Source organism: Panulirus ornatus, chromosome 14 (assembly GCF_036320965.1).
Source record: "Panulirus ornatus isolate Po-2019 chromosome 14, ASM3632096v1, whole genome shotgun sequence".
In the NCBI taxonomy this organism is placed as follows: domain Eukaryota; kingdom Metazoa; phylum Arthropoda; class Malacostraca; order Decapoda; family Palinuridae; genus Panulirus; species Panulirus ornatus.
Window position 1 is genome coordinate 6,612,413 of NC_092237.1, and position 27,140 is coordinate 6,639,552.

At 34.9% G+C, this 27,140-nt stretch overlaps 1 protein-coding gene across 3 annotated transcripts; it reads left to right on the forward strand.

The window, feature by feature from the left end:
* Window positions 1–1,006: 1,006 nt before the first annotated feature.
* On the forward strand, window positions 1,007–17,416 carry LOC139753233 (palmitoyltransferase ZDHHC16B). Of its 3 annotated transcripts, none has more exons than XM_071669462.1 (11): window positions 1,007–1,086; window positions 1,684–1,759; window positions 2,368–2,515; window positions 4,472–4,663; window positions 6,608–6,725; window positions 7,385–7,638; window positions 10,605–10,722; window positions 11,096–11,217; window positions 13,661–13,731; window positions 13,909–14,005; window positions 14,155–17,416. In XM_071669462.1, the coding sequence occupies exons 2-11, from the start codon at window positions 1,689–1,691 to the stop codon at window positions 14,170–14,172; spliced, it is 1,209 nt and encodes a 402-aa protein (XP_071525563.1). In that variant the 5' UTR covers window positions 1,007–1,086; window positions 1,684–1,688; the 3' UTR covers window positions 14,173–17,416. The 3 variants fall into 3 exon arrangements, with proteins under 3 accessions (XP_071525563.1, XP_071525565.1, XP_071525564.1); XM_071669464.1 differs by having other exon boundaries at window positions 13,909–13,981; XM_071669463.1 differs by having other exon boundaries at window positions 13,909–17,416.
* The last annotated feature ends 9,724 nt before the right edge of the window (window positions 17,417–27,140 follow it).

Sequence of the window (27,140 nt, forward strand, 5' to 3'; positions counted from 1 at the left end):
CTAATTTCAGGGCTTTGAGTACATTTGAAGAATGAAAGACAAATGCATAATACTGAAGGACTGGAAGGCTAGGGTTATGGATGGATTGGGTAAATGAGAGAGAGGGACAGCAGTTATAAACAATCTTAGTGTTCATTTATATCACTTAGGCTCTAGAACATAAAACTTAATGGCTGAATTTACAGTGTGTTTACTTGTTATGAAAGTAGCTGAAACGCACTTCGACGAAATGTTTCTAATGATCCTGGATTAATTACTCCTTAGACTATACTTAAGGTGAAATGTGGGTTGGTAAATTAGTAGACTTATTCTTATAGTGAGATATAGCATGATAAGTCAATAGAGTTCTTGAGATATCATTAAAGGCTACCAATTTTTCCCGTTCCTTTTGCTTAGATATTGCCTAACTCTTAGTCTCCATCCCCCTCTCAAAGATGCACCGTCTCTCTCTCTCTCTCTCTCTCTCTCTCTCTCTGTACACACACACACACACACACACACACACACACACACACACACACATATATATATATATATATATATATATATATATATATATATATATATATATATATATATATATATATATATATGTTCTTTTATTTTTCAAAAGCACAAACCTAAGTTATTCAAATTTACTCATTATTCATACATACCCATTCCAGTTATATAAACATTTCATCAAAACACATCTTACTACATCATTATTTCTAAACAATAATTAGTGATATTCTATTAATAAGCATATCACATTATAGATTCTTCTATATACATGTAGACCAAACTAACAGCATTCTACTTATATACTTTGACATATAATGGGCATGTGTACGATAATTTATATTTTACTCATCTCATCCTGAATAAATGTAACAAACTTGAGGAAATACAAATATATCAATAACATTCTCTTGTGAAAAGGATATTATTTGAGTGATAATATTTACCCCTGAGTCTTAAGTAATGGAGATAGAGATGTATTTGTGAGCAAACGATCGAAGTGGTCGTAGGCACGACGCCGGAGCGAAAATGTAAACATTAAATGTGACAGACGCTTCAAAACATTGAATTGGTGCTACAGTCTTGGTATTATTATCGTGTTCGATTTCTAATCCCTGTATTTGCTATACGATTGGTGTAACACTTTGTATAGTGTGTGAGGAATGCTGATTTATCTTTTCATGGTATACACTGTAATACAAGAAGAGGTTGAGGAACAGACGTATGAATATGGTGGGGGAGGTGAAACAATAGAAATGCAAAGGGTTAAGGTTGTAAGAGCTGGCTGAGGGAGACTAAGGTTGTGTGGTGGTTTGGGACAGGCCAATACTGGTTTCTTACTTGTCTTGGTTCTGAAGTACGGGGCACGTTTGCCGTAGGGTTAAAGGTCGTACAAATTCAATCCTCCGTCGTCTCCAGCTGGGGACGGTAGTTTGCCTAGAATTGCTCCGTATGGCAGTTAGCATCCATTATTGACTGATGGTAGTCTGAAATGGTAACATGTTATTAAGAGGTTACAATAACAGATGTGGAACATGATATAGAGCATTAGATTTCATTGAACGACACTAAATAAAGTATAAGGAATTATATATATATATATATATATATATATATATATATATATATATATATATATATATATATATAAGCTAACGCTAAACTATTATTTTGTTTTGACAGGCAAGATGTTGTTTCTTTGGAGAAGGAAAGTTCAACAACTAATACAGAGACTTTATAACTTACCTCAAAAAACATGGTAAGACAGTAAGCTCCATAATGTCGAGTTTTTATACTTGAGGTTGAGTGTATATTTTCCTCTTTTCCTATGATGTTTTGATAAAACTATTCTAGAAATTTATAATATGAATTTGAAATTATAATTTCAACTTCAAGTTTCATACCTCACTTTGATGTATTGTTAGCTACATGATAAAATTTGCTGTGTTTGCACCGAATTCTCTATCTTTGAACTTGTAGAAATATCATGATACTATGTACCATAATTGTAGGAAATAAGATATTTAAGGATAAACCAGCATCTGGGTTTCAAGGCTATTGATCCAACACATCAACTGACATTAATGAGCTATAAGACAGTTTAAGGAGAGTGAGTTCATATACTGCTAATTAGTGCTATACTGTAATATAATATTTATGAAATATTTTTCCTGTCTAATAGTTATTAGTAACATATTCATGATCTTGTGTGCATTGTTAATGAGACACTTTCATTTCAGATGTGGTGATACATAAGAACTGACGCACTTGAACAATAGCTTGCTTGTCCTTTTCATGAATTTACAGTAATAGTTAAAGTAGTATATCTCAGATCTCCTGAATTGATTTAAGGTTTTAATGTTCCAGGAAATGGATTCAATGGAAGTATTACCTCTTCATTCTTACAATGAAAGCAATACTCTACAATGAGTTTGTGAATATGGGGTACTCTATGGAGGTGCTGATGGAACCAATGGTATGGATTGTGGACCATTTCACAAAAGTCCTTGGTCCTGTAAGTATTAATGATAGTATTAAGAAATAAAAAAAATTCAGTATATTAAACAATCATTTTCTATTTTACTTTTCTCAGACTTCTTCAGATATTAAATCTATATTAAATCTACTTCCATATTTTCAAAAATGAAACTAAGATACAATAATATTGAATTAAACTTTCTTTTCTTTTCCCCACATTTGTTGGTACCTGTTTTCCTTCAAACAGATACAGTGAAAAAGAGTGAGTCATCATTCAGCAAATTAATGTAGTATGATTTAGTATTAATTTGTATATATAGTGCAGACATATTGAAGAAATATATCCTTTTCAAGAGTAATTATCATTGCCTTTCAAAGTCTTGATGTCCAAATTTGGAGATATTTTTAAATGAGTAATTTCTTATTCTAATGGCTTAATTTTAATCATGATTTAGTTATGTGATATTAAATATGATGATGAGTACATTACTATAACAATAATATTACCCTTTGATGTGATTAAGCACCTTACATTTAAATGTTTTATATCTCCCATATCATGGTTAACTGAAAATTCAGGAATATATATTTGTAGATTTTTCTCAAGTTTCCTCTTGTATAAGTTCCATGAAACTTGAACATTAAGGTTCGTTGTAAAATGTACATATGATGTAAAAAGTTTATAAGTGAGCATGCAACTGACTAGCTAATCTACTGCATGTACATAAACTTGGGTTAGTGTTATGACTATCAGATAGCACCTTGCTTTTCACATGCCCAAAAAGGGATTTACTTTATTTCTTTATTTAATGAGGATGTCTTTTAGGCTATGTAGAAAAGTATTGCAGCCTTTGAATTGTATATTTTTTCACAATCTTTTGGATTCTATGAAAGCTTTTCATATAGTTAGTTTTATTGTGTAATATAGCAATGATAAAGCCAACGGGAAGTGCTGCTTGGTTACAACTCTCTTCTAATAATTTGGCTTTCCCTCATAGTGGTTAAGAGGGCTTATTACCTATCAGTCAGATTACCCAAAGTTTTCACTAACAAGGCTGTTCAAAACTCTAAGCAACCCTGAACTCTCAGTGATGGGTTAAAGGAAAATGACTGACATAAATGGAAATTTTCCCAATATGATTGCTAATAATTTTTTTTAATTTTAGATTTAGGACTGCTAATCATATTGTTTGGCATTTTAAAATTCAGTGTAGAGCATTTTTTGCTAGCCTCAACTAACTACAGTGAAACCTTGCTAAGTTTACATAATGTAAGGTACAAGTCTGTTGAATTAGCCAAAAAAGTAAATTATATGGAACCTGCCTTAAAAAAGAAAAATATGTATTGAGAAATATTTGAAAAAATCATTGAAGCATGCCCTAAATATGTGTACTGTATAGTAATGGCAAACAGTGAGTAACACGTGTCTTCCATTGCTGCAAAAATACCTCACTTATAATTACCATATACTTTATCTACATACAGGTAGGTAAGGCTGCATGACTTGCTGGTTGCACAGTTATTTGATCAGTAGATTTGCCCATTTCAGATGAAAATGTTCAAAAGTTTGTGTATGAATTGGCTGAGAATCAACTTGACAAGGCCTGAGTTGGTGATGGCTTCACTGTACTTGTAGGCATACATCTCCACATTGGTATGCTCAGATATTGAAAGACTAATACTCTAAAACTATTTTTTCTCTCAGTAGAATCCATGTGTTTCTGATCTGGTAATCATGAGTAATACATGATACATTATTTCCCACTATAGAGTGACCTGTATAGAATCCTTTCTGAGTATCTCAGTCCCTCTTGCACAGTCTGTTTCAGAGAAACTTTTTTTTGTCTATGTCCATTTTCTTTTAACTTAAACCATTCTTTCATAATGTAATCTCTGTCCCTATTTCCCAGATAGAAAAATAATGACAGGGTATGATATATTGTAGCACCTGTATTGCTTCTTAAAGGTATTGATGTACTCATAATTTTTTCAGATTCTTGTTGGAGGAGTAGTAACACTAACTAGCTCAGTTGTTGCTATTGTATATATCATCGGTCTACCTTACTACTGGCAGAAATCACCAGTACTTACCTGTTTTCTTATTGTGTTAGGACACTGGATACTAATAAATGTCACCTTCCACTTCATAATGGCAGCTATAACAGATCCGGGTACCCCTCCAGAGGTGAGTTTTTTATGTTGCATCCAGAAATGTAAAAAAATGAGTTATTAAAATATTCTCTTTTCCTCTGCATGGATGACTTGTCCTTCCCAAGGATGCTGTGAAATTCACCTTCTTGGGTACCCTGAGCCACCCTGAATTACAGATGATTTCTGAAAAGGCTCTAAAATCTTGATATTTCCTTCAAAGCACATCAGTTCATCCAAACTCCTTATTCTCTCTTACTTAGAAGTCCTGCTGGCCAGCGTTATAGCAGATGTGCCAAGCAAACTCTTGGTGACATTTAAGGTTCTTCTACGATATCAATATTCCCTTTCCAGTTCAGGACCAGCTGTATGTTTAGGTGAAAAGTATATATCCATGAATCTTTAGCTGAAACAGGGTCCCATATGATATGATAAGTATTACAAGTGCAGTCTTGGATATGGTTACTGTTGAAGTTGTGAAAAATTTTTGAGAGATTATCTGTCTTCTTGCTTTTGTGATCTTCAACATCCATATTGGTTTTTGTATTAGAGAATCAAGGTCATAAATCCTAAGTTTGGTTCATATTATTCATGATTCAGTTTACATCCTGATGTGAGTGATAGGATTACAGTGTGCTTTGTCTTAGGCATGATATTTAGAATATGCATCTGTCACGGGAATTAGTCATTGCAAAAAAATTATAATGATGCAACTTTGATGGCTTCCTGTAAATAGATTGTTAGTATGATCAGTAAATCAAAACCCGAAATAAGTTACAAGTAAGTTACGAGTAAGCCCAGAGGGAGCCTTGGATAAATGTTTATGTTTAGACTACTGCCTCAATGATGCTTATTCCAGTATTCTAGGGGAATTCTGGGTGTCTTTCAAGGGATGTAGAGGATGTGTTGCATTTAGGTCTGTGGAACTATTCTAGTAATGATGAAAGCCTTCATGGTAGAGATGGCCTCTGTATGAACTGAAGAGGTAGTCTGGCATGTCATAGACTGAGATGGAAATAGAACAGGACAGCTAAGGCAGAAGAAAGCTGAAGTGGTGACCTCACGACCTTACAAACAAACTCAAGAGGCATAATGTAAAAATGAAATGAACTATTATTATATGTTCTTACCATAAGTCAGATATAAAGCGTTCACTAAAAAACCATTTGCTCAAGACAGGAGGAGGTTTCTTGATTCATGTCACTATTAGTTGCAGTACAGTTAAAGTAGTCAGGCTAGAAGTCAATCCTTACTAGTTTCTGTACACTGACATAACTGAAAGAAACAGAAATAAGCTATATTTTGGTGTTATGCATATCTCCAAAGCAAAAGAAACAACCTAACATACCTCTATACAGTGAAAGGAAAGTCCAGTAATTGTAAATAAGGAAATTGTAGAATGGAATAGAATGGAATGAAATAGGTAGAATGGAATATCTTTACCCTTTCACTGCAGTGGTCCTGATATCCACTGTAGAGTAGGCTCTGGGTGCAGGGGATTCTTAAATATTCTAGAAAATATCTCCATAAAAAATGATATACTGGTTGATATACAACTCAACCTGGTGAAAAATTTATTTTGTGGTACTCATCCTTAAAGTCATGCTGCTCATCTGTCAGGCATGAGGGGTACTAGATGTATTGTCAGGCATATTCAACATGAAGTGTGGTATTTTTGGATGTGTTTTTGTCTTAAACAAATACAGTTACAAAGGGTTTTCAATGCTCTAAGAAGAGGCTTGATGCAAGGGTTGAATTGTCCCCTGGCTTGCATGGTGCTTTCTATATAATTATTGCATTGCTACTTGTCACAAAAGAGCATCAACTGCAGAACCAAGTGTCTTTTTCACTGAGCTCCGGTACTGTCGCAACTGACAGTTATGGGAATGTCAGACATTAGTGTAATATGGAAAGTTTTACTAATTCAGATACAGTGATTTTATATACAACATTCTCTTTAAACTGTGGTTTTAATTTACAGGGAATATTAATCAGTGAGGCAGTAAGTGTTTGCAAGAAGTGTATAGCACCAAAGTCACCACGCACACACCACTGTTCTGTGTGTAACCGATGCATTCTCAAGATGGATCACCACTGCCGTATCCTTTTATAGCTTTTAATTTACAAAGACAATAATGTGAATACTCATACCCTCACCTCTTTATTTTAATACTCAAGAGTTTATTATTGCACCCTGGGTCAGTTTAATTTTTGAAAATAAATTGCATGTTTTTGTCAAAAAAAAATCTTTGTTCCAAAACTGGAAAACAAAGATAATGTATGTAATGACAGGTAACAAATAATCAGGAGATTACTTCAAGGTTTAAATGACTAAACTAATTTATGGAATAGTGCCAATGATGGAATTTATGGGAAAAGCTAAGCCCTTGAAAAAATTGGCTGGAGTCTGGTGTTAGGTAGTGTTGCTTGTCAGTTTACACTTCTCTGACCTAGCTAGTTGTCTTTTCTCTCTGCCTCACCCACAGGTGAACTTATGGCATTCTGTTCACAAACATACAATCTCTCCTTGTCACACATAATACTTGACAACATTTAACTCACACAACTCATTCCTTCCAACACTTATGATTTTCCTGTGGGGTAGTGAGCACTATGCGCTAGCCCTACCTTTTGGCAAAGTGGTAGGAACAGTAGATAGAAGTAGTTGGTAAGAACATTAGGAAGTTACAGCACTTTCAGCTCATTTGTTAAACTTAGAAAACAATATACACAGGATTTCCTTAACTCATTAATTAAGCCTGGCTCAATAATTGTGTGGGACACTTCAATCATCGGTACTTCTATATGTACATGGTTTACATGACACTAGGGACAGTTTTTATAATGACATTGGGTTTTGAAATAGCTTACAAAGAAATATGGCTTGGAGGAGAGATGGGTGGAGGATTAAGTGATGCCCTGGATTATGTAATAGAAGACAACAATTCACGTCAGGAGGAGGAGCTTGAGGGCTATCCAGTTAGAGTTAACGGCACCCACATGATGCCTGTGGTAAGTTTTTTCTTTTTTGCATTTTCCAGTGAATTTGTGTAAAGATGTCATTAATAGATATTCAAGGAACTTACTGCCATTGATATTATGGTAATCACTTTAACCATCATATCAAGGCTACCAGTGTGTACATTTCCAACATGGAAGCTTATCAAATACTAGTATGTTTAAATGAAATGAGTGCACACACCCATAAATTACTTTAGGTAATTTTGTAACATTTCAGTTAAAATCATTACTGTTAGATGTCAAAGCATAATGATGGAATTTGGTATTGAGATGGGGGCACACTGGATTACAAGGTTTGATAATTACCATGATGAATACGTATCACCATCTTTTCTTTGGCCTCATTTTAACATTATTTGCTCATGAAGATTGTGTTCTAACCAGAAATGAATTATCTTAAACTTCTCAAATTCATAAAAGAAAAACTTTGAATTTAAAATAAACCAAAGGGAGGTTACTCTTTGTCTTTAACAGTGTCTGGACGAAGCTTCTAAAAACACTCATACGGTGTACAGTTTTTAAAACCAAGCATGGCTTGTTGTCTATGGATATCCATCACATATTTTCTTGTTTTGAAGTAGGTGAAAGTCCATTCTTCACTCTAGACCATGAAGGCACCAGAGATGTATCAGCACTGCTAGTGCATGGGGCCATGGAAATATTGCTCTTTCTTGGTGCTGACTCACTGGGATTACCTTTGTCACTGTTTTCTGAAAGAGGCATCAGGGATTCCTCACTCTTGGAGTTGGAGTCCCACAACTCAGCTTACTTTTTTTTTCTGTACCAAGAGTCCTCTTCCTCTTCATACTGATAATGCCTTGATAAAAAAGAAAAAAATTAAAAGGAATCAAAAGTTTAAGGGGACAAATATGCACAACTTGTCAAATGAGAAAACCTCACTTTATTTCAACTTTATTTCTCATCAAAAGATATAAAATAATATGTATGTTTTCATATACAGAGTAATAATGCATAAAGTATACATTCACAGATCATATCATGATATAATATCCATATCTTACCTGGATTATGGTAAAAATGCAGATAAAGGAGAATTAATCTGGTAGTCTCTCGAAAACATGATGTGGGAGTGACTGACGCCACATTTCTCTAACTTTTATTTACCACTGGCTTTGGCAGATGACATAACAAAGGAAATCTTAGTAAACAAGAGATGAGGGTATTTATTTTTAAGTTGGCACGGAAAGTTTCTGATGGCTGCACTCAGGGGAACTGAATCTTCGAGCAGGAGACTTAGCTAGCCACACAAAGGGTTAAGAAACTCATCATACTGGCTCAACCTGGTCTATGAGCTAGAGCCTAAGATGTGAGTAAGGTAACCTTTCTTAGGAATAATACATTACACAAAATCAACAAAAGAGGTCTTTAGGTTTCATATGATACCTTCATCCGATGGTTCCTTAGTTTAAATGTTAAAAATGCACAGATTCCACTTTCAGGAGAGATAGGTTTTTGGTGTTCCTCTGGATCACCTGCTGTGGGTTTTTGTTTCCCCTTTTGGGTGCTGTCATTTTTCCTGAAAGTTTTTCTCTAAGTTCTCCACCATCATGCAGGTATGCTCTTATCACTCATGGAGAGAAACATGGAATATGAAGTTTGAAATGTCTTTCCTTTCTGGAGCCGTGTTTTGCAAGTTTCTAGTTTTCTTACCCAGACCTGCCTTCCCTTCTCTAGCTTTGAAATGCCTTTCTCTTTTTGGATGGTATCTTCTTTCAGACTGATGCATGGGATCTTCAAATTCTGACCTGTAGGTTGGATTATTTCCTTGGAAAGAGTGGGTTAGGTTGGTGACTTGATCACCACAACGATTATTGATCGAAGTTGGGCCCAAAACAAGAACACTGCTGCTAAAATGAATGGGTGGATAACAAGTGGGTGTGGGGAAAACTAATTCTTCCCCACCAGCTTGATAAGATGTTTGAAAGTTCTTATCCTCCTAAATATCCAAGAAATTTTTCTCATAGCTTAAGGGACACTGCTTCAAAGAGAAAAGGGTATTCAAACTTTAAAGCCTATAATTAGTCTTTGTGTCAGATGATCTGATTGGCCTGAATGATGAGGACACTGTGGTGGAAAATATTAGTAGGTTGTATATTGCTGGCAGTTTAAACTTTCTCTCAATGAGATTCATTTTTAGAATTAACTGACAATCTTACATGAATGAATTGTATACACTGACTGCCTAAAGATGATTTATTTACCTGATGCAAGCTTGTGTGTGATTAAGTGCACTCTTCAGGTTCCTCTGGTTCATCTTTGTAATGGGAAATTATGAAATAACAGGATGTATACACCCAACAGTATTTTGAGTTGGATATATTTATAGCATCAGGTGAAAAATTGATATATGCCATCATGGAAGGACTGTTGGTAGTACTCACAGTTGTTCTCTTGGCTTGTTCCCAGCTGATGCAAATGGTGTTGGTTCCTCTGCACCAATTTGAAATTCACTAATTTTACTCTTCCACTTTTGATTGGATACAATGTTTTCTCTCACTTTTTTCACCACAAGTATTATCATTATCTCCTCTGTACATTAATATATGACCAGATCTCTATGGTATACTAATTTTCGTTCTTTCCAATAATCATAAGATAGCGCCAACACACTTTACAGTCTTATCTTCATTGACAGTGATCATTTTCAACACACTGTTTTGTTCCTGTTTCTTCTTTAGCATTAGATGTATTTATTGTCAGATTGGTAGCTGACATGGTAATATAAATGAACGAAAGCTTTACCCAGGAATGGACCTTCCATACACGCCATTCATTGGGCGGGGACGAGGGACCATATCCCCAAAATGTAATTTTGAAAAACATATGAATGGTATTTGGGAAAATTTTATAAAGAGTTAATTAAAGAATTAAGTAATGAAGGGTTAATTTTCTTACTGTAAATTTTAAATAATGAAACTCTTCCAATATATTCTTAGTATGGTGGTACAGTTGGCAGTCCAGTTCTTCTTGAGCCATCAGAAGAGGAAACTGAGAGGGAAAGAAGAAATTATTGGTATAGATTTTCTATCATGTATACTGGAATGCTTACCACGGGTAAGTCTGTTCGTTTCATGTCTTTATTTTATGATTTTTCTTTTGCATTTCTGTATTTTACAAAATTATCAGATTTTTCTATAAATTGTTACCATAATTTGTTTTAGAAACTCACTGTGCCTGTTTGTTTCATCTATGTAGCTACTACAATCAGACTGTTGTATATATAGGAGACTTTAACAGAGGTGTTAGGCATCCTTACATAGCACAGTATTAAGAAAAAAAAAAATCTGGCTTCCATTTTTCTGTCAGGTGACATATTAGTTCATCAGTGCTCAGCACCAATGAACATTTGTAGAAAATGGATATATCCTTTGCAGCTGTCAAACTGTTTAGTGCTTCAAATAAGTTTAAATCTATATTGCAATGGCAGGTGTGTTTTTCTCTCTTGGTGGATTGGCCACTTGGCATGGAAGACTTATATCCAGAGGAGAAACCAGCATTGAAGCACACATCAACAAAAAGGAGACTGAAAGGCTAGCAAAAATCTCCCAGGTTAGTTGAATGTACTTCTCTTTAGGTACATAGTTTATCGTCAGGACTTCAGAGTTTATGATGAAAAGCTTGGGTATCTTATATTAACATATTAGAAATTACAAGGCAGGCTGAATTTTCTTCTAAACATTTTTAAATAATCATTGTACCTCTTAAAACTGACAAGAACAGATGTCTTTCCATGGTTATTTTCCCTGAGCCTGACACCTTGACACGTATGCTAAAGAGAGCATAGCCCTCATGTCCAGCAAAACATGACATTGTATTGGATAGTACAGCAAACAAGTTTATATTGACCATGACAACCCCCCAATGATTGGTTACAGGTTTTATGCTCATTAAACTGATTGTGAACATGGGTCCTTTCTTTTTTTGTAAACCTACCACCCACCACCTTAGTACAGGTGGTCCCCAACTTACAGTGGGGTTACGTTCCAATAAACCCATTGTAAGATGAAAATATAGTGTTGAAAATACATGTAATACATGTCATACAGTTGTTCACACTCGTGATTGCATGTCTGACTGGAAGCTGTGGCTCGCTGCCACTGTGCAGCATTGTGAAAGAGTACTGTATGGCATATCGCTATCCCGGGAAAAGATCAAAATTCAAAGGGCAGTTTCTATTGAATGCGTATCACTATCGCACCATCGTAAAGTTGAAAAATCATTAGTCAAACCATTGTAAGTTGGGGAGCATCTGTACAAGCAAAATTTTCTTCATTAGAAAGTTATTGAGGAGCATTTTTTTAACGCAAGGTTGAAAAAATATAATGGTATCTATTACATTATGGATAACCCCAGAATCCCTTTAATGGGGCTCCTGCAGTCAGGGCCCATGAGAGGAATTTTATCAGGGGGTACAAAATTTCTTTTGGGTCCCCTTCCCGTCTCCATTAGTCATCCTGTTTTTATCCACAATGGTTTTATGCCATGAGCTGTAAGGCCAAAAAGGGTATGATAGATGAGAGAGGGGTGGAATAAAGCACTCTGTTGATTTTCTGCATTTCCTGAGAGCCCAGGAAATTCGCGCATCCCCTTTTGGACCCCCGGCTCCAGGAACAAAGTTTCCCCTGCACCCCCCCCCCCTTCTCTCTCTCTCTCTCTCTCTCTCTCTGAGGCCCTACCTGCATCTTCAGGGCTGTGCTGCAGTCAGGAGCAGGGAAAAGACAAACTTTTAGGAGTGAAAAATCCTCAAGAGAATACAGTCCCTTTCAGCATCTGATGATAATACTATACACCCTCGCCATAAGTGATTTTTCACTTGTGGTGTAACCACAAGCAAGTAGAGTCTGGTACCAGCATTTTTTTTTCCCACCTTCTTTTCACTCCATGATGAAACACCAATCTTCAAGTAGAAATAAAAATCTAACCTCATCACTCCATGATGAAACATGAACCTTCAAGTAGAAATGAAAAGCTTACCCCATGCCTCACTCTTTGGAGACCTATACTTACAGATTCCTCCCCCTCAAAAACCACAACAGTGACAAAACATATAAACACCAAAATGACCTAGCAAGTACTATACTAAACAATATCTCTACCAGTATCCCACCAGACATACATCCAACTGAAACTACAACCCCCGGACCTGAGAGAGAGAGAGAGAGAGAGAGAGAGAGAGAGAGAGAGAGAGAGAGAGAGAGAGAGAGAGAGAGAGAGAGATTTAAGGTTAACCTAACAAAGTAATCAAGATAGTGTAAATGTGGCATGGTAATAAATCACATGATTTACATAAGGAAAATGATGATATTTTGTAATGAATAAACATATGTTAGTGATACTGTGTGTTAGTACTTTATGATGTGCTTCCCATTTTTGATGAACAGCTTGAGAAAATTACGTACTTTGTCAGAAGCTATATAAAAATGAGAGCTGCAAATTTAGATTAATGTTAGGGGGAAATAATTGAAATGTACATTAAACATTTTGACTGAGCCACCTTACCTGTAAATGTTCAAAATAGCACTTTCTATTGGATATATTTAGTTGCATTTTCATAGTTTTCTCAGCCTTTGTGAGATTTTGCAGACTTGTATTGGCAAGTCTAGTTACTGAAAGATGGTGTTAAGGAAAAGACGAGTCTTTTCATTTCAAATTATGTATTAGTGTATCAGTACCTCAGTATTTTGATTGCTTTCCCCTGATGGATGGCCTTTTTGTGCATTTAGGACGTTGTCCTTACACCAGATTCCACCAATGAATTATTCCTGTCAAACACCATATCTGTCATTCTTTCATTTTTTTTCTTATCCATACTGTCTCATCATATGAGCTTATTTAGGTGTTGAGATGGAAATATGCACTCTTCGGGTGTTTTCATCCTCCAATGTTTTTCTTTTCTCCTGTCATTTGTGTTGTTAGAGTAATGGGACTGGGTTCCATAGTTTGCAAGTTCAAACATGGAGAGAAGTATCCTTAAAACCTTATTTGTCAACAGATATACAAAAATCCGTACGACTTTGGAATGTCAGAAAACTGGAGAATATTCTTGGGTTTACTCCATGGCAGGTAAGTTTGTATTTTTTTGTGTGTGTGTGGAGTATGAATTTACATTTTGACATGAAAAATGTTTACTAGGTTCTTTTCATTTCAGTAATGCTGACCCATAAAAGTGCATTATTTGTTTTGAAGTCAGCTTTCTCCAATTACAGAGTATTTATGTACTTTTTCTTGTTATCCTTCCAGAGGATTGTGGCATATTTTGTTCCCATCTCGTCATCCACCCATTGGAAATGGACTCACTTGGCCCAATGCCATTGTTAGTGCTGCGAGTCATAACAAGGTTGCATGACATATAGCATAATTGTTCTGTAAATTGTTGATTGTTAATGTACATATCTTAAGGCTTTCCTATGAAATTTCTTATAAAAGTAAACCAATGACAATACTGATCTAGGTAGGTATTTGTTTTATCCTCTTTCTTCTCTGCAGATGCTGCATATAGCCTAAGGAAACAGCCTGCCAATTATTGCCGAGTCAATTCAAAATAATGTAAGAAGTGTCTGATATGGTATTGTTAGCAGCTGCTAATGAGATTATTTAGTAAAAAAAAGAGCATATAATAACAAATGTGTTACTTTTTAGAACTTAAATTTACTTGAAAAAACAAGGGAAGAGACTAGAACAGTAACCAAGGAAATCTGGGAGTATAATGTAACTGTTGTTTAAAACCTTTCAGTTCAATATAAGGACAGTCATATAACAAACTCTGTATCATACTGACTGGACATATACTGTCTAACTATGTATACTCTCGAGTATGCATAGGTAGACATACATATATGAATTAAATATTCAAAACTCTTCATTCAGGCTGTGCTAGCAAAATAATATGTCATTGTGCTATACCATGCACAGATACTAACTTAAAATAGTTATGGCTTCATCTTTAAACTGCAGTATATTCATGATTTCTTTGTACACTGGAACAAAAAATATGGTACAAGATACTAGATGTTAAGTATGTTCACAGTAACAGAGGCAGTTAGTCTTAAAATGTTCGCAGTAATATACATGCTTTCAGACTTTGCTAGGTAGTTTTCTAACAATGATTTTAGGAGTTTAAGCAGCTCTAAGCCAGAGTAACCTCCAGATGTAATAGAAAATACTTGATTAAGGAAGCTTTGGGTTATCTGTTGCAGGGCCCAAAACGAGGCCATGCTGACTCCATTGTCTGCCAAAAAATATTAATTGGAAAACAACTAGAAGATTAATAGGCAGGCCAGAACTTATTATAATTCCCCCCAAATTCCTACATACACATCATCACTTGAGTCAGAGTGAGTATATGTACTTATGAAATTACTGAAACTTTTCTTAAAACTTAATTAAGTTTTATCTATGTAATATGTACTTATATCCGGTTGATTTAAGCTACTCCAATAGGCTTTTTATACCCTCCCCCAATTGGTCAGCAATATTGCTGACTAAGTTCTCAGTACTCAAGTATATTGTTAATTAAAGATTTTTCCCTCATTTCAAATGTGAATCTCTTTCACTTTATTACATAATGCTTATCTCTTCATTACTGAAAAAGTGAATGATAACTTTTGCTGATTTTCTGATTTGGTAATATGTGATCAAATGCTGTAATAAAAAGGAAGAAAAAATCCAAAAGTAAATTCTTTACAATCAAGGATACGTAGGTCAAATTGTTTCATGCCTTTTACTTAATTAAAGGCGATATACAGTTTTCAGTCATTAATCAAAAAAAAATATAAAATTCTTTCATGAATAAGAATTTTAAGAGTGCACTTCTTGTGTTGCATTATGAGCCATGTTTTGTGATTCACTCCATGGTTGTAAACAAATGGTGATTGTAACATAGTAATATAACCGGATAATGAGGTGCTAGTGATTGATTACTGTGCATGTATTGCTGCTGAAATTTTTTCTTTAACAGTCCAGAATAATATTTAACTAAGCTATGCAAGTAGGATAATGAACATAATGGAATTAATGTGTATTTTCCTATATAATTTTTTTAGCAGTGTTTTCATTACAGAATCCAGTTTTCCCCCCTTTACTGTTTGTTCTAGTAGTATGTTTTTGATTTATAAGGTTAAATTTTAACTCATGTCTAAAAGTATTTTTTTTTCTGGCAAATTCCTTCCTTACCCTTACAGATTTGCATTAACAAAACTGCCACAGTCAACTGTAAGGCACGCAAGAAATGTAACTATAAAGTGTCCTGAAGGGCAGTGTGTCAAAACAACTCAAAAACATTGGTCTAATTGCCTGTTAAAGCAGCAGCATTTTTTTTAAACATGGCTGCCATGTGTGGAACTCACCATTATTATTACTGTAATGGAGTAATAATGTAAGAAACTAGTTATACTTTATAAAGATGGTAGATACCTTGGGAAATCTGTGAAGTCAAATTTTGGAAATCCATCATTTTATCAGGAGATTGATTTCAAGTGGATTTGACGCAGAATCAACATAAGTCAATGTGAATTCAAGTCTCATTTTAAAGCCCTGGTCACAGACCTTGAAAAGAGGACACAAGTCAGTACTTGAGTACTGCAATATTGGTGTGCGTGCATTTACCAACTTATTAAACACTGTACTGTGGGAAGGGTTTTTTACGTATGTTGTCTTTACATAGAATGTGAATCGAGTGTATTCACATGATTGTATTCCATTTCAGTAATTCATATAGTATTTACTGTTGTAAAAATGGATTAATAATGCTTATAATCTTTCATGGCATTAAGTCTGATACATAAGTAAGAACTAGGCAAAATTATGTAAGATGACAGTCCATTTAGAAAAGAAATCTCTTCATAGCAGACATTAAAAGTCATAGATGATCAGAATTTGGATAACACTACCTGACAGACACTGGACAGATGGATGGACAGACATAGTGATGCTGTTAAGCTGCTAACATCAAACTTCATCTTTGTGTACTAAAGAGAAATTTACTGACGTAAGTCATAGGATTATGGGGTGATGTTTATTTGATACTGACTTGTTGAAATTACTACAGTAAATATAATGAAGAAAATATGAAATATTGGGTAATTTTCGGTTATCATTCCATTAAACATTCAAGCATACTGTGGCCTACTTTTCTACCAGTGCTTGACAAGTGTGCCATTGAAAAGTAATGTGCATAAAGATTTAATAAATACATTAAGAACCATTATGCTCAATAATGTTAGGAAGAGTCATGCTTTCTCCCACTATAATTCTAATGTAATGTAACACTTCTTCCTTTCATAGTATTTGCTATTTCCTATGTCAGCAAGGTAGCATCAAGAACAGATGTTCCAGCCTTAGAGGAAAAAAATCCTCAAATTACTCACTCTTCTGTTCCCTCTTTTGGAAAGAAAGACAGGAGGAAAGGATTTCCAGTTCCTCCACTCCCACCTCTCTTACTCATCTTCTATGACATGCAAGAGATATGTGGGCTGTATTTTTTTCCCTTATCCTCAGGGATAATAGTGTAACACACACTGCTGAAAATATTCAAGAAATAAAATTCCATAAGGCTACCCTTAAGTACACTAAAAGAAAAGTATTTTTCTTTATTTGCAAGGTTATAGCACTTATGTGAATGCTTACCAAAACCAATACTAATGATTCATATTTCTAATGACTCATTCCTAACCATCTGTAGATAAGTTTGTTCTAGTCTTTTCTGTAAAATGATTTTGTATTTTATTACCACAATTAAATATGATGAACATATATCAGGCTTGTATTATTACAATTATTTAATCCAGCTGTAGATATTGTATAAAATCCAGAAAGCATATGCAAATTCTAATAAAGCCAATGTTATAACTCCAACATCTGGCTGTATCAAAAGTGAATTTTCTCATGAAAATCTCTGCAAGCATAACTAATCATAAAGTTCAAAAATATTCTTTGTTCTCATTGGCTTACTGTTTGCATGTTGAAACCGAGATATTGTTTCATTAAACTCTCAACAGATGTGGCTAACATCTAGAAAGAGGTTTTCAGCTCAAAATAGTTAACCCAGTGCAAACATGTAACTGAGGGACATGATCTTCTTTTATCTGTTTTTTCTCATTATCAAATGTTCTAATTCACAAAGGTTGAATCAGAAATGTACAGCCATGAACCTTTTCAGTGAATCAATTTTGCAGAGATGGGGTCCTCTTCCTTAATTCCTATGGATATCAAAGTGAAGAACCAATCAGAAGGGACAAAATCTATATAGTAATAAAGAAAGCTTAAATTCATTTCTCTTCTGTGATGTTTTAAGAGGTCCCATCTAATCAAAAAAGTTTAAATATTTGTCTCTAAAGATTATTTAAGACTTGCAACTGAAATTGGAAAACTTACTCACTTGGGAAGTAAGTTGGTAGAGTTAAGTGTAATTTTACGATACAGTACATGATTTACTGGAAATTTAATGTACTTTAGTAACATAGTTACTACTTTCAAATTCGAATATATATTTTATGAATACCTCTAATAAAATTAACAAAAATGAATGAAACGAACTACTGGTTAACAGTTCCATAATTTTTTATATTCTATAAATTTCAAAAATGCATCGCTGACTTCACTTTATGTTATGTAATTAAATGAATCATTTCCAGTGTAATTTTTTTTTTCATCTATTATGCTGTGATACATGTAAAATTATCATAGTATACATTTTGACAACAATCCCCATCTAACTTCATGTCATGATATTTGATTAGATTTTTGTTGAAACAATAATTTTTAAAAAATTTCTAATACTTTTGAAAACTCCCATTTGACCTGTGGGGAGAAGCCAAACAACAATCCTCAGGAGAAAGACTAAAGAAGTCTATTTCTAATGGGGCTGTTGGAAATATGAAAACCCAAAGACTGGGGTTCTTGATGAGCAACTTAAGAGCCAACGGCTTTACTATCTTTGTTCTTGTTGTGATGAAGGTCAGAGAAAAACTACACAATGGCTAGTTACTTCCAAGACATCAAATTCTTTAAGGAAGGCAAAAGTTTTTCAACCTGATTGGTAATGACTTCAGTAAAAGGGCAAATATAGTAAAAGGTCATATGTCTGACACTGTCCAAACCTTCACAGTAATAGGCCTGAGAAAATCCATACAAGTAAATTCTAGAATCCAGAACTTGAGTATGCAGTAAAGCTGACATGGTCTAGAAAAAACAGAGGAAAAACTGAGGCACATAGCATAACTTAAATTCCACTGAGGAACATTGCATAAAGAGTCTCTAGCACCATGATTGTTTGCCCCACTTGTGAGTCACCAATATTACTAAAGCCTAAAGACAAATGAATCTATAAAGGACCTTTCTCAGGAGGAGAGTACATAAAAGATATATCAGATTAAAACAAATTCATACCAAGACAAAAAGTACCTGAAAGGGAATGCACTTGGAAGGAGGGGAAAGAACAGGAGACACGTGTAGCTGTGTCACGATGCATACTGCTGTCCACTTAGTAATTCTACTATTACTGTAAAACATTTATAGTGTACTGACTGTTCCCTGAATTCTTTCAGTATTACCAAATATACAACCAAAAGAAACAATCTTTACCTAGATAATACTGTACATATGGATAAACAAATATATAATATACATGCAAGAATAAGAGGTAGCAACACTAAAAAACACAATAATATATAAATATAAACATTATTTCTTTACAAGAAAAGATTGTATGAGTACGCCATCAAAACATATTTAAATAAACTGAATGAAAGATAAGGTAACTGATCCATGAACAAGCTGACTGACAGAAACACACTACACAACTTGACAGGGTGTGATCCCAGAGACCTGTAAGTTCTGAGAGGCTAGAACTGATTAGGTCAATGATGTTATTCCAAAGGGAGTTGCTGACTGTTCAAAATTGGGAGTAAACAATGAGCAGGCAACTGCAATCACCATCAGGTCATTCATACAGGGGGAGGAAAAGCTGTTACCTCCTCACCTAGATCATGAGGGCTAGAAGGGTCCTGACCTAAATACTGCAAAAGAATGTACTTTTTCACAGCACAGACCAAAGAGGGAAGGAAAATGAAAAGAATTGGCAAGGAATTTTGGAGGGAATAAAAGGGTGAGAACAGTGCAAAAATATAAGTTAAAAAGAGCACAGTGTGTAAAATACGTAAAGGCAAAACAGTAAGACGATAATAATGTACCGTAACAATATAACACCAGTAGTTTACAAATGTGTGATCAAACATTTATATTATTTTTCTGTCATTCACCGCATATGTGAAAAATAATCTCCATCAGGGTTGTGTTTGTGGAAGACTGAGGGAAGAATTAAAGGAAACAAACATAAGGAAGTGATTTAACAAAATGTATGACTGGTGGTGGAAAGGGAGAGAAGGAAGGTAAACAAGGCCAACATGCAGATGAGCAAGCACCAACCTTTATCTCAGATGAGCTGGTGAACCAATTTCAAATATCTTTACGGCATCAGAGATCATCAGCTTTTTCATGAATTTTCTGTTACCCAATAAGATGATATTTTTTTGAATTTCTGAATACCCTTAACTACTGGGAGGCTCATCCAGATTTTTCTGGCTTAGAACTCAAAAGAATAAGACGAAGATAAACTCTGAAGGGGAGGTTGTAAGAACATTCTGGGCATCACTTCAGTGCCCATAAATCAAAATAAATAAACGTTAAAAGATACAAATTAAAATGCAAAGTGGAACAAAAGTGACTGAGCACAACTTCATACAATTGAATCACCCAAAAATATTTTTGTATTAGCAGTAAGGAGTCTTGAATGATTAATGTGAAAGGAATGGAAGATATTAAAAGTTATGTGTGTAAATTCATTTGTTGACTAACTACATACTATAATATAATGAAATTCTAGCATATTAAGTGTGATACATCAATCATTTCATAGATAAATTATAAGCTATAGAACAGATAAAGAGTCATTGCAACCAGCCATTTCAACAATTCATAATAATATACCGGAATGAATTATTCAAAAGTGCATGCAAACTCATTTTTACCAACCACATTTCATGGTATAAAGAATTAACCCAATAATTGTGTTGGATCAGTCATTTAATATATGAAATACAAACCATGATACAGGTAATATCAGCCAACACTACCAACTAATTTAACAATTTAAAACTGGAATGAATGATTACACTTCTCACAATGTCTGCAGCGAAATGTGTCAATATGACTAATGAAATACACTTTCCTTAGGATGAAAACTGAACTAAGACTAAACATCTTTTAAAAAATAATTTGACTGAAGAGCTTTAATAACAGTATCGCTGGGATGTGCAAAATGTGAGGAAGCCACAATTACTTCACAAGGAGGACTTACTGCCGTTACAGTGTTCCTGATATCACGTACCTCTCCAGGGGTCACCCCTCCAACAACGAAGACTAGCATTATGGGTGCATCACGGGGCATGGGCTTGCTGACATTAACAAACAGGCTGAAAGATAAAATTATCTACTTATAAAAGCAAGCATTTCTTTCCCACCACAGTTGTAAATATTATTTCAGCCTGTTATCTCTGGGGCAAAAGGGAAATGGTTAACTGTAACATTTGATGTCAAAATGAGGAATTAAAGAGGCTAGAAAGTGCACCCACCCTAGGTGGCTGTTGATACCGAAATGAGTTACTGCAGTACCCCAATTCCCTTCTTGTCTTCCCAGGGCAAATACCAACACTGCTTGAACTTGGAACTAAGTGAGACATATGAAACAAAAATAAATGACACCATGGAAAAGAAGAACTAAGAACATGTGCAGTTGCCACAAAGAAGAATTAGTGCCCTCATTCATTAACATTACTAGTCTTCAATATGAGCGGAAAGTTTTGGCTTGTTATGCAATAAGAAGAGCTTAATACGGTGCTGATGGTAAAGATTATGGCAAATGACATTCATGAGACTTTTTAACAAATTTCATCATCCTATAGGTGTAAAATATTGAACTATCTATGAGTAGGATATGTTGAAGCCACTGTCAGCCTTATTTAAGTCACAATATATCATTGGTCTTACACCCTAATCCCAAAAGCTGTCAAAGGTGAGGGATGCCCAATTCCTTAGTGTACAACTTGCTAATCTGCAACCAATGTCATGAAAACACTGAGCATTTGGTTACATATGCCAATATTCTAATTAGTTTGCAAGCAGGAGAGAAATTGTATGTCTATCATACATGTATATTAGAGGGAACCTTGGAAAATATAACTTTCCAATTAGAAAGGTCAACATTCGTGAGCAAAAGAAGTATGCCACCACAGATATCTTTGCGCCAAGCCTCATCAAGATCAATTCAAGGATGCAGCAATTACTAAGTATGTGAAAATCATAGCAAAGGATCTCTATGCCATATCTCCACAAGACCCAGGGTGATGCAAAACATGATGAGTCAAGACTCTTAGTGAGGTAAGACCCAGGGAGAGTAAAGACCCATGGTGAGGAAAATTAGTGTGTTAAGATTCAGGTTGAGGCAAGCACGTAGTGATGCAAGACCCAGAGTGAGGCACGAGACAGGGAGAGGCAAGCAACAGGGTTTCTCCCTCCACTTTTCAACCACCCTTCATGCAAGATCCCCCTGGGATCAAACCCATATAGGTTCAAATACTGGTTGCAGCAGTTGTTCCACAGTCCATCCAGATGTTGATCCTACCCTAGGAGCTGGCCAATACAATGGGTACCTTGCATGGGTTACAATGTCTGTGTGTGTAAAGACATTGCATACATACAGAGCAACATGAGGGAAAAACTCTCCCCCTAACATAAAAAGAATGTTCATAAATCTTGAGTTTAATTAGAAAGTAAATACCTCCTTATGAGTACCTACAATGAGATTTTACCAAAAAGTATGCCTACCCTGTAGCACTGACTACATACTCCAGTACACTACTTATAAAAAACACTCATTCTCTGATGTGATGCACATTGCCTAACTGTCAAAACTGGTGTCATATAAGACTGTTTTTCTACCTATCTAATTTTCTTTCGAAGGTTTTTATCCTATAGCACCTCAGTGGCTGTCAAGTTGCCCTCCTCTGACCCAGGTAGCTATCTTTTCTTTCTGCCTCATCCATACATGAACTACTAGCATCCTGTCTACAAACATACAATCTCTCCTTACCTTACATAAAATGAAAACACTTAATCACACAACTCATTCTTAGTAACTCTAAATTTCCCCATGGTGAGCACTGTGAACTAGGCCTGCCTTTTGGCAAAATGGTAGGAGCAATAGATACAAGTAGTTGGTAGGAACATTTAGGTAGAAGAAGTAGGTAGGAAAATTAGGCAAGAGCATTAGTTAAATGTAGTCAGTAGGAACATTAGGTAAGAGCCTCTGCAAACACTGTGCCAGAGTTGCCCTCTGCAAGTGGCCTGTTAAGGGTAAGGCACTAAAGGCTACAAAGCTGCACTGGAGTTCACTAGTTATGGAGACTACTGCTTTGGCCACCCCTTTGATGGAGTTCCAGTTGAGAACAGGCATCAGAGATATAGACAGACAGACAGATACTCTCTCCTTGCAGGTTTTTATTTTGCCTGGCAAAACTTCAAAGTTTCTCCATCTTTAATGCTAGGGTCAGCTGTATTTGTTTTGGTACCTTTTTGATATATTTCATGATATTTTTGTTTAATTCATTCCTTCTTTGTAAGTTTTCAACCCAATAACATTCCCTCAATTCCTCTATTTGTTGCCTCTCATATATTTGTTTTGGTACCTTTTTGATAAATTTCATGGGATTTTTCTTTAATTCATTCCTTCTTATGTGCTGTGAAGCTTTCAATCCAATCACATTCCCTCAACTCCTCTATTTGTTGCCTCTCATATATTTGTTTTGGTACCTTTTTGATAAATTTCATGGGATTTTTCTTTAATTCATTCCTTCTTATGTGCTGTGAAGCTTTCAATCCAATCACATTCCCTCAACTCCTCTATTTGTTGCCTCTCATATATTTGTTTTGGTACCTTTTTGATAAATTTCATGGGATTTTTCTTTAATTCATTCCTTCTTATGTGCTGTGAAGCTTTCAATCCAATCACATTCCCTCAACTCCTCTATTTGTTGCCTCTCATATATTTGTTTTGGTACCTTTTTGATAAATTTCATGGGATTTTTCTTTAATTCATTCCTTCTTATGTGCTGTGAAGCTTTCAATCCAATCACATTCCCTCAACTCCTCTATTTGTTGCCTCTCATATATTTGTTTTGGTACCTTTTTGATAAATTTCATGGGATTTTTCTTTAATTCATTCCTTCTTATGTGCTGTGAAGCTTTCAATCCAATCACATTCCCTCAACTCCTCTATTTGTTGCCTCTCATATATTTGTTTTGGTACCTTTTTGATAAATTTCATGGGATTTTTCTTTAATTCATTCCTTCTTATGTGCTGTGAAGCTTTCAATCCAATCACATTCCCTCAACTCCTCTATTTGTTGCCTCTCATATATTTGTTTTGGTACCTTTTTGATAAATTTCATGGGATTTTTCTTTAATTCATTCCTTCTTATGTGCTGTGAAGCTTTCAATCCAATCACATTCCCTCAACTCCTCTATTTGTTGCCTCTCATATATTTGTTTTGGTACCTTTTTGATAAATTTCATGGGATTTTTCTTTAATTCATTCCTTCTTATGTGCTGTGAAGCTTTCAATCCAATCACATTCCCTCAACTCCTCTATTTGTTGCCTCTCATATATTTGTTTTGGTACCTTTTTGATAAATTTCATGGGATTTTTCTTTAATTCATTCCTTCTTATGTGCTGTGAAGCTTTCAATCCAATCACATTCCCTCAACTCCTCTATTTGTTGCCTCTCATATATTTGTTTTGGTACCTTTTTGATAAATTTCATGGGATTTTTCTTTAATTCATTCCTTCTTATGTGCTGTGAAGCTTTCAATCCAATCACATTCCCTCAACTCCTCTATTTGTTGCCTCTCATATATTTGTTTTGGTACCTTTTTGATAAATTTCATGGGATTTTTCTTTAATTCATTCCTTCTTATGTGCTGTGAAGCTTTCAATCCAATCACATTCCCTCAACTCCTCTATTTGTTGCCTCTCATATATTTGTTTTGGTACCTTTTTGATAAATTTCATGGGATTTTTCTTTAATTCATTCCTTCTTATGTGCTGTGAAGCTTTCAATCCAATCACATTCCCTCAACTCCTCTATTTGTTGCCTCTCATATATTTGTTTTGGTACCTTTTTGATAAATTTCATGGGATTTTTCTTTAATTCATTCCTTCTTATGTGCTGTGAAGCTTTCAATCCAATCACATTCCCTCAACTCCTCTATTTGTTGCCTCTCATATATTTGTTTTGGTACCTTTTTGATAAATTTCATGGGATTTTTCTTTAATTCATTCCTTCTTATGTGCTGTGAAGCTTTCAATCCAATCACATTCCCTCAACTCCTCTATTTGTTGCCTCTCATATATTTGTTTTGGTACCTTTTTGATAAATTTCATGGGATTTTTCTTTAATTCATTCCTTCTTATGTGCTGTGAAGCTTTCAATCCAATCACATTCCCTCAACTCCTCTATTTGTTGCCTCTCATATATTTGTTTTGGTACCTTTTTGATAAATTTCATGGGATTTTTCTTTAATTCATTCCTTCTTATGTGCTGTGAAGCTTTCAATCCAATCACATTCCCTCAACTCCTCTATTTGTTGCCTCTCATATATTTGTTTTGGTACCTTTTTGATAAATTTCATGGGATTTTTCTTTAATTCATTCCTTCTTATGTGCTGTGAAGCTTTCAATCCAATCACATTCCCTCAACTCCTCTATTTGTTGCCTCTCATATATTTGTTTTGGTACCTTTTTGATAAATTTCATGGGATTTTTCTTTAATTCATTCCTTCTTATGTGCTGTGAAGCTTTCAATCCAATCACATTCCCTCAACTCCTCTATTTGTTGCCTCTCATATATTTGTTTTGGTACCTTTTTGATAAATTTCATGGGATTTTTCTTTAATTCATTCCTTCTTATGTGCTGTGAAGCTTTCAATCCAATCACATTCCCTCAACTCCTCTATTTGTTGCCTCTCATATATTTGTTTTGGTACCTTTTTGATAAATTTCATGGGATTTTTCTTTAATTCATTCCTTCTTATGTGCTGTGAAGCTTTCAATCCAATCACATTCCCTCAACTCCTCTATTTGTTGCCTCTCATATATTTGTTTTGGTACCTTTTTGATAAATTTCATGGGATTTTTCTTTAATTCATTCCTTCTTATGTGCTGTGAAGCTTTCAATCCAATCACATTCCCTCAACTCCTCTATTTGTTGCCTCTCATATATTTGTTTTGGTACCTTTTTGATAAATTTCATGGGATTTTTCTTTAATTCATTCCTTCTTATGTGCTGTGAAGCTTTCAATCCAATCACATTCCCTCAACTCCTCTATTTGTTGCCTCTCATATATTTGTTTTGGTACCTTTTTGATAAATTTCATGGGATTTTTCTTTAATTCATTCCTTCTTATGTGCTGTGAAGCTTTCAATCCAATCACATTCCCTCAACTCCTCTATTTGTTGCCTCTCATATATTTGTTTTGGTACCTTTTTGATAAATTTCATGGGATTTTTCTTTAATTCATTCCTTCTTATGTGCTGTGAAGCTTTCAATCCAATCACATTCCCTCAACTCCTCTATTTGTTGCCTCTCATATATTTGTTTTGGTACCTTTTTGATAAATTTCATGGGATTTTTCTTTAATTCATTCCTTCTTATGTGCTGTGAAGCTTTCAATCCAATCACATTCCCTCAACTCCTCTATTTGTTGCCTCTCATATATTTGTTTTGGTACCTTTTTGATAAATTTCATGGGATTTTTCTTTAATTCATTCCTTCTTATGTGCTGTGAAGCTTTCAATCCAATCACATTCCCTCAACTCCTCTATTTGTTGCCTCTCATATATTTGTTTTGGTACCTTTTTGATAAATTTCATGGGATTTTTCTTTAATTCATTCCTTCTTATGTGCTGTGAAGCTTTCAATCCAATCACATTCCCTCAACTCCTCTATTTGTTGCCTCTCATATATTTGTTTTGGTACCTTTTTGATAACTTGGACTATTAAAGCAAGTTCACTAATGTAGTAAAAATAAGATATTAATTTTGATGCGTCCCTTAAGACTCTTAAAGGCCGCTTCATTTTGCTGAGATACATCACAGAACCCTGGTATGGAAGAACTGTCAGGAAGATAAGACCATTAAGAAGGAGCCTTTGGAAACACTGTACTAAAGTTCCCCTTTGCCAATGGCCCTGTTAAGGGTGAGGCACTAAAAGCTAAGAAGCGGCACTGGAGTTCACTGGATATGGTGACAAGTTTGCTGTGGCCATCCCCATGAGGAAGTTCCAGGAGGAAAAGGACATCAAAAATACAGGTGGACAAACAGATAGATATATAATTTGTTAAAAATTGATACTTCATGATTC